The sequence below is a fragment of the Lactuca serriola genome, chromosome 8 (assembly GCF_051521515.1).
Source record: "Lactuca serriola cultivar US96UC23 chromosome 8, Lser_US96UC23_V15, whole genome shotgun sequence".
NCBI lineage: Eukaryota > Viridiplantae > Streptophyta > Magnoliopsida > Asterales > Asteraceae > Lactuca > Lactuca serriola.
In genome coordinates, this window is record NC_136415.1 from 6,057,047 (window position 1) to 6,070,914 (window position 13,868).

Here is a 13,868-nt window from a genome sequence, read left to right on the forward strand (position 1 = left end):
TCATGTAAACACGAGGGTTTAAATTTGAATGACGGTAAGAACATGATACCAAATACGGGCAAGCGTAGAACAATCTTCCTGGGTTTTTAGCTGTACCCGAAATCCTAACGATACGTTCTCCTCCACAATTGCAGTATGCCATTAGCCTTCTTATTCTTTTAAATCGGAGTTACTTTCTCAGTTAAATTTTTTCATAATGAGTGACACCCATTTATAGAATAAATCATATTACGGACAATTCTTTTTGACTATGAAATAAACTGGTTTGACTATGAATTCATAAAAGTTCAACTATGAAATGCAGACAAGTACATTCTGTAGTATTGTCATGTCGGTCAGTGAAATTTGACTATGAAATGAACTGGTTTGACTATGAATTCAAAATGTTCAACTACGAATTTAAAGGGTTAAACTATGAATTTTGATCAGTAGAGATACAATATCTTCTATTTATAATTCCATTTGTGTGATCATTGTAGAGCACAATTATCGGTATTGAAAATGAGTAGTCACAGCCAAAGAACCTTTTCTCAACTACCAATTTTCTTGCATAACCTTCAAAGAACAAATCCTAATACCTTCACAGCCATTAAGAAAACCGATAACAACCGCTTTCAATTCTGTTTTGTGGCTTTAGGTTGCGTGGTATAACATACTTCTTTTATTGAGTTATACAATATTTCATGGTAATCTATGTCGATTAGTTCTTACATAACACTAATATGTCTTCGTTTTTATGTAGATTCGTACCTTCCTTAGGTGCATGATACCGCTGATATATGTAGGTTATTTACCCCTTCTTGGGAGCTTTCTGACAACAATGTACTTCGCAGTGGCTTTAGATGGAAATCATGAGCCACTACTCTTAGCACTTGGTTTGGGAACCTTACAGTGTGAAGAATCATGGAGATGGTTCATGATGAGGTTAAGAGATTGTTTAGGTGAGGACACAGAGGTTGGTTTCATAAGCAACATGTGTGATAACATAGACTTTGGTGTTGACAGTGCCTACCCGGATTCCTATCATGGATATTGTCCTAAAGATATAGCTCGAAAGATACGTGAGTCTATCGGACATAACAATACGGAAGTCGAATCGTTGTTTTGGAAGTCATGCAATGCATATAGCGTTGATGATTTTTACTTGTGTTTCGAAAGGTTGCAAAGTACATGTAGGCAACCACCTTTCTGCACCTTGCTTATGAGTCCAATTTACTGGCTTGACGATATACCGATTTCAAAATGGACAAGAGCATTTTTCCCAAAAATACGTTACAATGTTAAATCGATTGACGTCCCTGAAATTTTGCAAATTATATCCTCACGTGAGTTTCCTATAACAACGATAATTGAGTTAACCACCACGTCGATAAAATCAAAGTATGCTGAGCGGGCCGAACTGGCTGGTAAGGGAGATTGTTATGTTTTGTTTTTTTTATTGTGCTGTTATTTTTATTAAAATATCAAATTTTACAGGGAGGTTGTCTGGTGGGTTGACCCCTTACGTTGAGAGTAAGGTTCAAAAAAGTCTCAGCAAGTCTTACAATTGTAATGCAAAACGTTTGTATGGGGATACATTTGAAGTCCATGACACTTTTGCCACCAACAACGTACAACTTGAACGAAGGGTATGTAGTTGTGGTAAATGGCAAAAAAGCGGTATACCATGTGGCCACGTTATAGCATGTCTAAGAACCCGTACATCTGAGTCCATTCAGAGAATGGTTGAATACAAGTTCACTAATTATGTGTATCGAGTTGCATATGGATCTGAGTTGGTGAATGGTATACCATCATATGAGCATTGGGAAATACCAAATGAAACGGTGGTCCTGTTACCTCCCTCAATGCAGTAGTTATTCATGTAGCACATTTATGTTTTATGTAGTATTATGTATTAGTTTTTTATGTACTCCGTTTTTATTTTACTGCTGTGTTACGTATTAGTTATCCATGTACCCAGTTTATTTTTTATGTCGTATTATGTGTTAGTTATTTATGTACCCCGGTTTTATTTTATTGCTTTCTAAATATTGGCTATTGAGGGAACAACATACATTAAAAGAAATGGACGTTTATTAAATAGTAACGACTAGACACATACAACAAAAAGCAACTTAAATAACGAAAAACAATTAACTTAACCAACATGCATATTAAAAATAAGGGACATTCTTTAAAACATTTCATGCATCTAAGTAGGTAAACTCGCTACCATCGTATTGAAAGCGGTATAGTTCCAAAGCCACCTGCCGTAGAATGTCTTCATCCGTATTTGCATGTTCGTTATCCAACTCGTTATAAATACGTTGAAATTGTTTCACCTTCATTTTCATATTCAGAAACTTCGCTTTGACATCTCTTCTTCTTCGATATTGAGTGCGGTTCATTAAATGGTGAAACAAATGACAGACACGAGACCAAAATGATCCAGCAAGAACTTGTGGGGGACCCGGTGGAAAATCCACCTCTACAGTTGTAATCCAAGCTTGAACCAAAGCGACCTCCTCTGCGTTCCTCCATATATGTGGTGAGTCCATAATTGCAAGGAGGGAAGTAATAGAATACAATTACAACGGATATTGAAATCTATTTATAACGACTCCTTACTTTCCTGGTGCAATGAGTTGTCAACTCAAACAGCAATGTATTGTGTTGTCATTCAACTGGGGATGAATTGTCAACTCGAACAGTGATTTGTTGTGTTATAAGTATAGTACACTGCATTCGTCAGTTAATTTTGACTATGAATTGCAGACATATTAGAAGTTTGAACTGCGATTTTGTGTAGAAACTACTATAAATTGACCCTAAGTTACACGCAAAACGTTATTAAATTAACCAATATAGTTGTTCAAATATTGTTTTTTAGATTCTACCCTCTTTGTTTCAATCCAAATGACTTCTATATCATGGAGCAATGAAGAGTTCTTGGTTCTTACACATGCTTATATTCATGTGTACGAGACAAGCAAGTTGAATGATCCAATGTTTTGGAGCCGTCTAACAAATATTTTCAATGCTGCAAACCGAATGGCTACAAGAAACGATCGTGACGAACTAGACATCTTAGCAAGATGGTATGAAATGAAAACCGAAGTTCTATTATTCAACGATCTTTATACCAAAATTGACGACGCCCGTCTAAATGCTACTGAGGATGTCATCTTGGAAGCTGCTAAGGAGGAATACAAGTCATTAAGTAACGGGTTGGAATTCCAGTTTGAAGCCCCTTGGAATATTTTGAAATATATCTCGTTTGTTTAAAATCTATTTTAGTTTATTATTTCAGTACTAGGTTATTTTCATGTATTTCTTATGTATTTCGTATGTATTTCGTTTGTTTAAAATCTATTTTAGTTTATTATGTGAGTACTAGGTTATTTTCATGTATTTCGTATGTAATTCGTATGTGTTTCATATGTTTAAAATATATTTTAGTTTAGTATGTGAGAAACTCGTATGATTAAGTTGAGTTAATATATATATATATATATATATATATATATATATATATATATATATATATATATATATATATATATATTAGTTTATTATGTGAGAAACTCGTATGATTAACTTGAGTTAATAAATGGCCATTGCATTAGTTATCAAAATATATTAGAATACATTAGTAACAAGATTCCATGAACCATTAAAACATCACAACAATTACATGAAAAAAACAACATAATACGAACAAAGCATTAACGTAAAACACAAGTCCATGGCTTATTCTTAACACAAATTAGAGCGGTCTACTTGAAATACTGTTTATCTCTAACAACCTTCCAAACTTCCTCATATTCGAAGTCTCTGCCTTCATGCTCAAAGATGTAAAACTCTGTAACAACTTCCAAGAACTCTTCTTCGTCACGACAACGAACATTGTTACGTTTCGCATAACTACATGCTCGATTGAACCATGTCACTTCCTCCTTTACATCCGTCCACTTAGTAACAACATCTGATTTTTCTCTTTTTTGCCCTTCTCCCATCTCATGGTTAAACAAAGATGTGATGCGACTCCATTCATCACCAATTAGGCAATGCGGGGGAGCAAGTAACGGTTCACCATCCTTAACACTTAGCCAGCACCGTGTTAGAAGTAACACCTCGTTTGTCGTCCATGGCCTTTCAGAATTGGAACCAGGTAATTCATTCGAAGAACTTGCTGCATTCGACGACATTTCTAATAATGGGAATTCGTTTCGTTTAGGTGATTTGGGTGTTTGGTTTATAGATCTTAAACATCTATTTATATAAATAAATAGACTATGAAATAATACTTTGACTATGAAATGGTTATATTTGGACTACGAATTTCAGCTTTATGCAGTGTTTTGTCATGTCAAACTGTCATTTATCTCTTGTCACTTAAGGGACCCACTGGGATGTGCAGGTTACTACAGTGACTTGTCATTACTGTCTAGTCATTTCAAAGTTGGACTTCTCATTACTGTCTAGTATGTATAAATACCACTTATTGCTCCAGTTTAATACAACATCGATTTTATTATGAGTTCCTCACACAAATTCGAAATTTGCTCATGCAACGAAGTAGATTGTTACTACTGTGATTCGGTAGACCCTTTTTTTACACCCTCTTCAGCCGGGTCATATATGTCACATGAAAATTTTGAAGAATTAAAGAAGGCCGAAGCACAACAAGAAGAGGACAAAGAGTCATCCCGACTTCTCACTCAACTTGCTAATGATATAGGTTCGGAATGCAAACAAGCTGAAGAATGGATTGACCTCAATAAAAACAAAATCAAAGAGCATAAAGATTGGATAAAAAAGAGTAAGAAGGCAATCAAAACGACTGAAAAACGGCTTGCTGAGAAGGATGAGCAGTTGATACACATTATGGTAAAAAAGGATCGTTTCGAAGACAAAATGAGAATTAGGGATGACTATATAACGATGGAGAAAGAGAAGTACCCGTTGCAGTTCCCTGAGTTTAAAAATTAGTTATAAAGTTGTTGTAATATTATCATGAAACAGATTAGCTTGCCAAAGGATCGTTTGTTGTTTTTTTTTAAATAACATGTTATAACTGTTAAAATAAATCTGCAAACTATATTTTATAATATAAAGGCTTCATTCATTGTTATAATCAACAAACTTAACTAAAATATGAAAGCATAGCAATGTCTTGTAAGAGTTAATAAAAATATTACAATACATAATAAGCTAACAACTCGTCATTACTCTTAATTTCAAGGTTGTTTTATATCAAAATCAGCGTTATGGGTTTGTGAGCAACCCGCTGAACCACCAATATTATATGCCATTTCTGCAGTAGAAATTATGTGACCTGCTCTGCTACCAGACGCCCTTCCAGTACAATTATTTCTCGTGTGTCCTAGTTGACCACATGTAGAACACTCTTTTATAATTGGACCCTCGCCTTGGGATGGAATGCGGTCTGTGTTTCTTGGCCTGCCTGGCTGACGTTTATCCATTATAGGTGGCTTAACAATCATCAAATCATCGGGGATCTCCCATTCGGATGGCTTCGGCAGAGGGTTTATTGATTCCTCATATGTTTTCCTCAGTGTTTCGGTAAAGTAAGCATTTAATGCAAACCTCGAGCAGTCTTGGTAATTGTTCACTGTTAAACATCTTATGACATGACCACAAGGTATCCCATCAAGTTGCCAATGTCTACATGTACATGTCATATGTTGAAAATCAACAATCACATTTTGTGCCCCCTTTTTGACCTCGCATTTCGTATTTGAGATCATGCGAACATCCCATTTGGTAAAAATTTTCTTGTTTTCTTTTACAACTTCATCCGCCCAAGGGGTAAGGGTTGTTGTTGCTTCCGCTAAAAAAACAGCCAAAATGAAGAAGTTAAAATCAATAACATCGAAACTAATAAAACATTAATATTACAAATTTACGTAATACCCGCAAAGTTACGTCTTTGAAACCACCATTGTTGCATTGTAGCACGAAAAAAATCAATCAACATAAGTATTGGCACCTTACGTGCGTGTCTAGATAATGCATTTATAGACTCCGCACTGTTGGACGACATAAGATTGTATCGGTTCCCTTTAAAATGTGCCCTTGACCAGGTTTCTGGATTTATACTTTTTAAGTACTCCCATACTGGTTCTTTTGTCTTTTTCATAACATCCATGGCAGCATCAAAAGCATCAACTGTGTACGCCCTACACGCCTCCCAAAAAATTCCTTTAACCGTCTTACTCTTGCCGAATCTAGATACTATGTTGAAATACAAATGGAAACCACATATTCCATGATGAGCGTGAGGAAAAATGTTGGCAACGGATGTTGCTATAGATGGAGACCTATCAGATATAATTGTAAGCTCCTGCATATTTCCTATGCAATCACGTAGTTTTTGAAAAAACCATGTCCAAGAATCAGTACACTCATTTTTGCATATACCATATGCAACCGGTAATATTTGATTTTGTCCGTCCTTAGTAACTGCAAGTAGCATGGTACCTTTGAACTCGCCCTTTAGGTGAGCTCCATCTACTACTAGGGTCGGCTTACAAAAATTGACAAAAGCTCGTACCTACAATACATTGTATATCTATTCAAATACACCAAAATAAATATTAAAAAAAAATTAGGACATGATAATACTAACCGAGCAACCGAGTGCGACGTACAAAAACTCAAACCGATCATCAGCATCTGTTTTAATATGTGTGACAGTACCCGGATTATGTTTGGCCAAGTTGTGACAATACGCCGGAAGTTTGGTAAAAGAATCCTCTTTCGTACCCCTTAACGACAACAATGCATATTGCTTCGCACGCCATGCCTGATGGTATGAGATATTGATATTCAATTGAGCATTCATATCATTAACAATTTCTTTTCCCCGATAAACTCTACTATAGTCTTCAGCCAAAACATCAGCAACATATTCACCCAAAACATATTTGTTTGCTTGTCGATGATTAGGTTGCAACAATGTTGAAGAACATGTGTGTACATCAACAAATTTATTCACTTGGAAAAGTCCATCAGTATTTTTAATTGCTTTTGCTCTTAGTAACCAAGAACAATTTTTCGAAACACACACAGCTTCATACCTTGATTTGGTGGATCTACTTGTCCTCGTCTGGAAACCTTCTCGAAGACATTTTTTACCAATACACCGCTTTAAAAGTTCTTTGTTTTTAAATATACTCTCACATTGAATCTTTTGAAGATTAATGTCTACCATCTGTGTTGGGATATCTTCATTATTATCAACTGGCCATGCTGGTACAGGGGGCATACCGTAAAAAAGGTTATCGGGATACTTAGCTTTAACTTCATCACCCAACTCATCTCTATCGGAATTACTTTGTAGCTCGGTTATATCTAAACATACATCACCAACATCAACATAATGCCCGTAAACATGATTTTTTTCATTTTTTTGAGTTGAATTTTTTTCTTTTTAGTTTTATCTACCACACGCCTATTCATAAGTTTAACTTCTTGTTCGGCAACATCATCACAACGACCACCAACATGATTAAGATATGTACCAACATCATCATCACCAACATACTTGTAATTCTCGGGATCCACATATTGAATAGGTGAATAACTAACATTAACATTTTCAGCAACACTGTGAAACTGAGGTACACTAGGAGTATTGAAAGTACCTATCGGATCGTTGCTCCCTTTAAAACTGCATAAATTACCAACAACTTCGTTTCCAATTTCACCGCCCCCATTAACCTCCTCAACTTCATCAACCACCACAAACACTTTCACAGCCCTTCCTCCACTACATTTGATTACGTTTATCAACATTCTAACATCCACGTCTTCAACTATAGCTATATAATAATTTAATTCAGGATGGTGGAAACGAAGACTAATTCTATATTTGTCTAACAAACCAATTTTGCTTCTTACCATAGATACAAAATCACTATAACTAATATACTCAGAAAATATCAAAGCAAATTCAGAAATACCTCCATGTGGACATATGTATTCCAGATTAGTTCCATTAACTTGTCATCTCCCACCGGTTACAAGACAAACCAAATATTCAATCATTTTTTGAGCAAATTGTAGAGATAGAGAGTATTTCACAAACCAAATAACAACCAAAATGATATTTTTTCTACAAAAATTTTTATATAGCAAAGGCCATTTCGTAGTCAAACCAATTCATTTCGTAGTCAACCTTAAAAAAAAAAAAAAAAAAAAAAAAAAAAAAAAAAAAAAAAAAAATCATCATTTCGCAGATAGGATCAGAGGATTTCGCAGATGGGACCTATTCCATCTGCGAAATTACCCCTATTTATACCGAAAAAATTTAAAAAAAAAAAAAAAATTCTCATCTGCGAAAGTACAAGTGCCTGAAGCACAACTGTGCTTCAGGCACTTGTACTTTCGCAGATGAGATGCCCATTTCGCAGATGGGGCCTTCTCATCTGCGAAATGGGTGGCTAAATATGTAATCCCGATTTTTTTTGGCTATTTTTGTAATGCAATTAGTGTAATTGGCTATTTTTGTAATGCAATTAGTGTAATTGGCTATTTTTGTCATTTTCTCAAAAAAATATATATTTAGGATCCAGGATGTACGAAAAAATAAATTGTTTAGTGGATTCATCATTTTTCCCTAAAAGTATTTCTTAACAAAGGATTTTAGGGCAACGAGTTTTTTGATACTCGTATTCTTATTTCTTGGTAAATAGATAAATTTGGGAGTGTATTGTGTTTATTTCCTTTTTGTACGTGATTGAAAGTTTTTATGATAAAAACCCTCCTTAAAGATATTTTTTATTCTTTTCTTTTATATAAACGTTAAATTCCCTCCAACCAGTTGCATTATATTTATAGATTTATTAATAAAATTAGTCGTATAAGTGTTGATTTTGTCATTATTTACTAAACATTAAAAATGGATTAAATTAAACCTTAAACTTTCTAATATCACCATCTAGCCAAATTCCGTAACCATTTGCCAAAAGAAATAGCTAAAAAAAGTAATAAAATAACCATTAAAATTGTGTTAAGCTCGAATGTGTTGCGATTTCGAGTATGGCTGAATTTTTTATAATTTTTTTAAAGTTTAAACACTTGTAACATTTTCATATGATCTCGATTTTGGATGATTATTTTCATATGACCTCGATTTTAAATTATTACTTTTGCAGTGAATTCTTTGTTATGATTATTTTCATATGACCTCGATTTTAAATTATTACTTTTACAATAAATTCTTTGTTATCTTGTCTACACTTTAGGCTTCAAAACCTCCCAATTCGATTCCTTAATACTCGACTTATTTAGCAACAAACATAACATAAGGTCATCGGGTATGGGGTGTTTCCGCACATGAGGATCTACATGGAGGCGATGTCCACGCATCAACACCATCCCAAATGGACGTAAAGGTGGTGAGGATTGAAGTTGGTCATGAGTTTTCACACCCAATAAAAACATTTCTCCCAAAACTCTCATTGTCAACATACCTCATAGCTTAAGGTGTTGCACACTCCCAAATAAAAATCTAACAACACAGCAATTTCCAAAGACGATAAGTTTTTTATTTATTTTTATCAAATACTGATTTGTTTTTGTATGAGTATATTCATTGTCGCCTTAATTACACATTACAACCTTTAGGGTGCATTTATTATGCTTTGTTTATGGGGACTGATTTATCCACTTAATATTGATTATGTATTGACAATTATATCCTTAATTTTAATTTCTAAATATTGAAAATATTAAAAAGAGAAAGCCACAAGTTTGGAAACTACAAAAATGACACACACGCGAAACAATCATTCTTCCTCTTTCTGGTGATGTTTGTTCTTCAGCCGATCCTACTTCTTCAGCCTACTGGTAACTCCTAATTTGATGTTTGATTTTGTTTATTCAACCCACTTTCAAATAACTTCAGCGAAAGATTAAATATAACGATCTTCTTAAATAAAAAGTAAATCAAATTGTGTTGTTCCCAACTCTCTATGCTTAACGAATCCAAACCAAAAATTCTAATAAACATATAATCAAACAATTGGTGTGCAAGGACAATAGCAATGTAGAGTTTCAACATGTATTTTTTTTTTTCATGCCTTCCATAACTAACAACGAGGAGTCCATACCAAAAAGTTTCAAATAACTTAGAGAAATTAAATAAAATCTAAACAATTGTACAGTAGAAGTAAACTGTAATAGACTCTGTACATGTGGAACTGATGACAAAACTCCTACAATAAAACCAATAATCGGATGACTGATAACTGCAATGCTTAGAACTGAAAGATCAATTATGGAGACCCTGAAACTCGATGTTGGAAGATCAAGAAATTAGAAAATCGATGTTGGAGTTGGCGATCGATTGTTGATGACGATGGAGAGTCAGATGATAAATTGATAACTACAAGGGTTTTTTTGGATCGAATGTTGATCAACAATGGGTGTTGTAGAGATTGGACTATTTGGAACAGATGGTGCCAATGGTTAAGATGTGTCGATTAGTAATTTCAAGGTTATAATCTGTTGGTAGTTCATACTTGGAAAAAAAATGTTTCTCTTTTCTGTGTATTAGAATTTAAAAATAATTAAGGTTATAAATGTCCATAAATAATATTTTCTGTGAATTAATAAAAAAAGCAAAGTGGATAAATCATTTCCTTTGTATATCTGCCTCAACTAACATTACAACACTTGGGTGACATTTATGATGCTTTTATACATGATTTTTGTAGCCCTAAACATGTGTGCATGCCATGCCATGCCATTTTGTAAAACTTCGTTGTTTCACTAATTTTCTTACTTCTTCATGAATTTCACTAAATGCATTCTAGACTTTTACATTTACAATAACTAGTATACTTAACGGCCCTATTTTCCCGAAAAATACCTTAGACCACAACAAAACACCAAAACAAAATGGTTGCAGCTAACTGGTAAATTAACTTATTTTTTGAGTTTTTTTAAGTGATCATATTTGACAAATTAAAAAATAGCTAATAAACTAATTTAAAAAAAAAAAAAAAAAAAAAAAAAAAAAAAAAAAAAACTATTTAGACTAGCTTTTTATGAGCTTCTTTTTAATTTCCTAAATATATCCTTTTATTAATTCTAAAAAAGAATTCTTTTAAATATTTTTATATTTTTCAACTTACTTTTCAACCATTTTTACCAAAAAAACATTTTTATCAACTGTCTTTTCAGACAAACATAGTTTTAATCAAAACATATCTAACTTATCTTTATTTTAGCTAACTTATGAAAACCTTTATTTTCGTTTATCTTTATTCATTCTGGGGGATATCATTAGTATATACACACATTATATTTCCACTTTTCGACTCCAATAATTAAGATACGAATCTAGCTCGTACTTAATGTTCTTGTACCTAAAGAAATTAAAGCTATGTTTGGCGGACTAGCTGAAAAGCTAGCTGATGGCTGAAAAATTAGTTGTTAAATAAAAAGCTAGCTGATAAAAATAACATTTGGTAAAACTAACTAAAAAGCTAGATGAAATATATAAAATTACATAAAAGAACATGTAAGAATATGTATTTCTATAATTAATTAAGGGGTGTATTTGGAAAAATTTTAAAAAGCTCCTAAAAAGCTAGTCTAAGTAGCTTTTCAAAAAGCTAGCTTATCAGCTAAATTTTTTGGCTTACCAAACACGACAACATAAAAAAGCTCGAAAAATAAGCTAGCTTATCAGCTAGCTGTTGCGCGCCAAACACAGTCTAAGCAGTTGTAGTTGTTGTAGAGACTATCCTCTGAAAAATATAAGCAGATTCTCAGGCGTAAGGAGCAAATAGTTTTTAGGGAAGTGATCACACGATCTTACAACTATCAAAGCAAATCAATCATCAACACTCCCATTTCAATCCTATTTCCAAGTTCCAACAATCTCCAATTGCTCCCAAATAGATACATGAAGCTGCGTGTAGGCTTATAATAAGCTCTGAAAAAACCTATGTTTGAAATTGAAAGCTCTGAAATGGCGTAGGGGCACCATTTACAAGCATCATGGTCGAAATAATGATATGTAGGAGCACCATTTACAAGCATCATGGTCGAAATAATGATATGAATTTTGCATGAACATGTAAAGATGATGATGAAATTGTCAATGCATTCTCATTGCAGAATCAAAACTGCTCAATGTAAAAAGAAAGAATCCAAAACTAAGAGAAGGAAAGACAATAAAATAAGTGTCACCTAAGTGGTGAGCTCCATGATAGCACTGACAATGTCCCCACTTTGGTTCTTGAGAGCCTTGACAGCCTTTGGTCTAGACACACCTGCCTGTGTCATAACCAATTCAATATCTCCAGCAGAAACACCAGCCTCATCAACCTCCTCTTCTTCTTCTTCCTCTGCATGTGCATCAACTGCAGCAGAAGTATTTGCCTTTGCCATAACAGAGCTCAAATCAGGCACTCTAAACTGTTGAGCAGCTTGAGTCTGCAGTTGTGAGCTCAGATCTTCAATCTTTGCCTCTCCGAATATGACATAGGTATCGGAGTTGGGGCTTTTGAAGACATCAGGTTTAGAGATGTAAAACATCATCTGCGTCATCGATAAAGATACCTCTTAAACGCCATTCTCATGATAACTAAATCACTAACAGAAACAGAAATTAGCTTACGTTTTTTGTTCTTTTGATGGTGACTCTGCTCACACCAAGAACAAGTTGCATCCCCAGCTTCAACATTGCCTTGCGGCTTTTTTTCTCACTTCTGCTCTGCTTTGAGCTCTCATTCCCACCTGCATCTTGTTTTTCAATGTAAGAAAGTTAGGCAGACGAAAGAAACATCAAACATGCATGCCAAAAAGCAATCAAACAGTAATGAAATTACCATATAACAGAACCTAACAATTAGGATAATCGAATGAGTTATCTATTCGATCGTACAGAAGCATCGGCGTGAATCGTATAAACATATGAAGCAAAGAATCGTAGACATGCGTAATGAAAAGTTATAAAGGGAAATAGATCTAACCACCTTGGGCACCGTCTTCCTTGTCATCCTCATCATCGTCGGAATCGGCATCTTCATGGTCGTGGTCATCCTCGTCTTTAACGTCCTCAACGATTGGGTGCTCATCGTGCTATAAAATCAAATACAGTTGAGCAAAACACGAATGATATAAGAACGACGAGTATTTAAAAGTTAGTAATCAAAAGAAGTAAATCACCTCGAGCTTCTGCTGGGTTTCAATTTCTTCGACTATGGCGCCTGGCATGTTTGATTGGTGGCGGTCGGCGCTAAGCAGATGTGAGATTTGGTTATGGAAGAAACGGATAATCTTAGAAGGGAAAACGTAGATAAAGAAAGTCAGGGACTTAGGGTTCCTCTGGTTATTGGGTTTAATGTGGTCCAGCCCAATTTCATTTTATAACCTCTTACAAGCCTTTTTAATTTTTATGCAATTATATGTAGGATTGAATTTCAAACGTTGTTGCCACAATTTTATGGTTAGTCGTTCACAGTTACTTCAACCCAAATATTTCTTGACAATCATTTGGTTTTCGTTACAAAATGTCTTTTATTTACCTTATAAGTTAATTTTTTTACCGAGTGAAATTTTATTTATCTTCCTACTTTTAAATGATGATAAAGTTTATTAAAATATTAATACTTTCATTAAATATGACGAATGTGACTATGTAAGCGATTTTAGTTATGATTATTCACAATCGTTGAATAAGATAATTATTCGTTACTAGTTTATAACTCGTGGGAACCATAGTTATAAAATTAATTAAACTTTTATAATAAAAAAATTATGTTACGGACTATATAAATATCTACTTAATATATTCATGTTATGTGAACAAATATTATAAGTATATGATATTTGTTGAAAATCTC

At 34.0% G+C, this 13,868-nt stretch overlaps 2 protein-coding genes across 5 annotated transcripts; both read right to left on the reverse strand.

Annotated features, from left to right (window-relative positions):
• Nucleotides 1-412: 412 nt before the first annotated feature.
• On the reverse strand, nucleotides 413-7,964 carry LOC145066606 (uncharacterized). Its single transcript, XM_079013901.1, has 3 exons — nucleotides 6,635-7,964; nucleotides 6,223-6,559; nucleotides 413-555 (listed from the first exon to the last, which is right to left on the reverse strand). The coding sequence occupies exons 1-3, from the start codon at nucleotides 7,271-7,273 to the stop codon at nucleotides 413-415; spliced, it is 1,119 nt and encodes a 372-aa protein (XP_078870027.1). The 5' UTR covers nucleotides 7,274-7,964.
• A 4,140-nt stretch (nucleotides 7,965-12,104) lies between these two features.
• On the reverse strand, nucleotides 12,105-13,351 carry LOC145068581 (nascent polypeptide-associated complex subunit alpha-like protein 4). 4 transcript variants are annotated; one of them, XM_079015569.1, is made up of 4 exons: nucleotides 13,192-13,351; nucleotides 12,999-13,104; nucleotides 12,641-12,759; nucleotides 12,105-12,561 (listed from the first exon to the last, which is right to left on the reverse strand). In XM_079015569.1, the coding sequence occupies exons 1-4, from the start codon at nucleotides 13,237-13,239 to the stop codon at nucleotides 12,211-12,213; spliced, it is 624 nt and encodes a 207-aa protein (XP_078871695.1). In that variant the 5' UTR covers nucleotides 13,240-13,351; the 3' UTR covers nucleotides 12,105-12,210. The 4 variants fall into 4 exon arrangements, with proteins under 4 accessions (XP_078871695.1, XP_078871693.1, XP_078871694.1 ...); XM_079015567.1 differs by having other exon boundaries at nucleotides 12,641-12,765; XM_079015568.1 differs by having other exon boundaries at nucleotides 12,996-13,104.
• Between the last annotated feature and the right edge of the window lie 517 nt (nucleotides 13,352-13,868).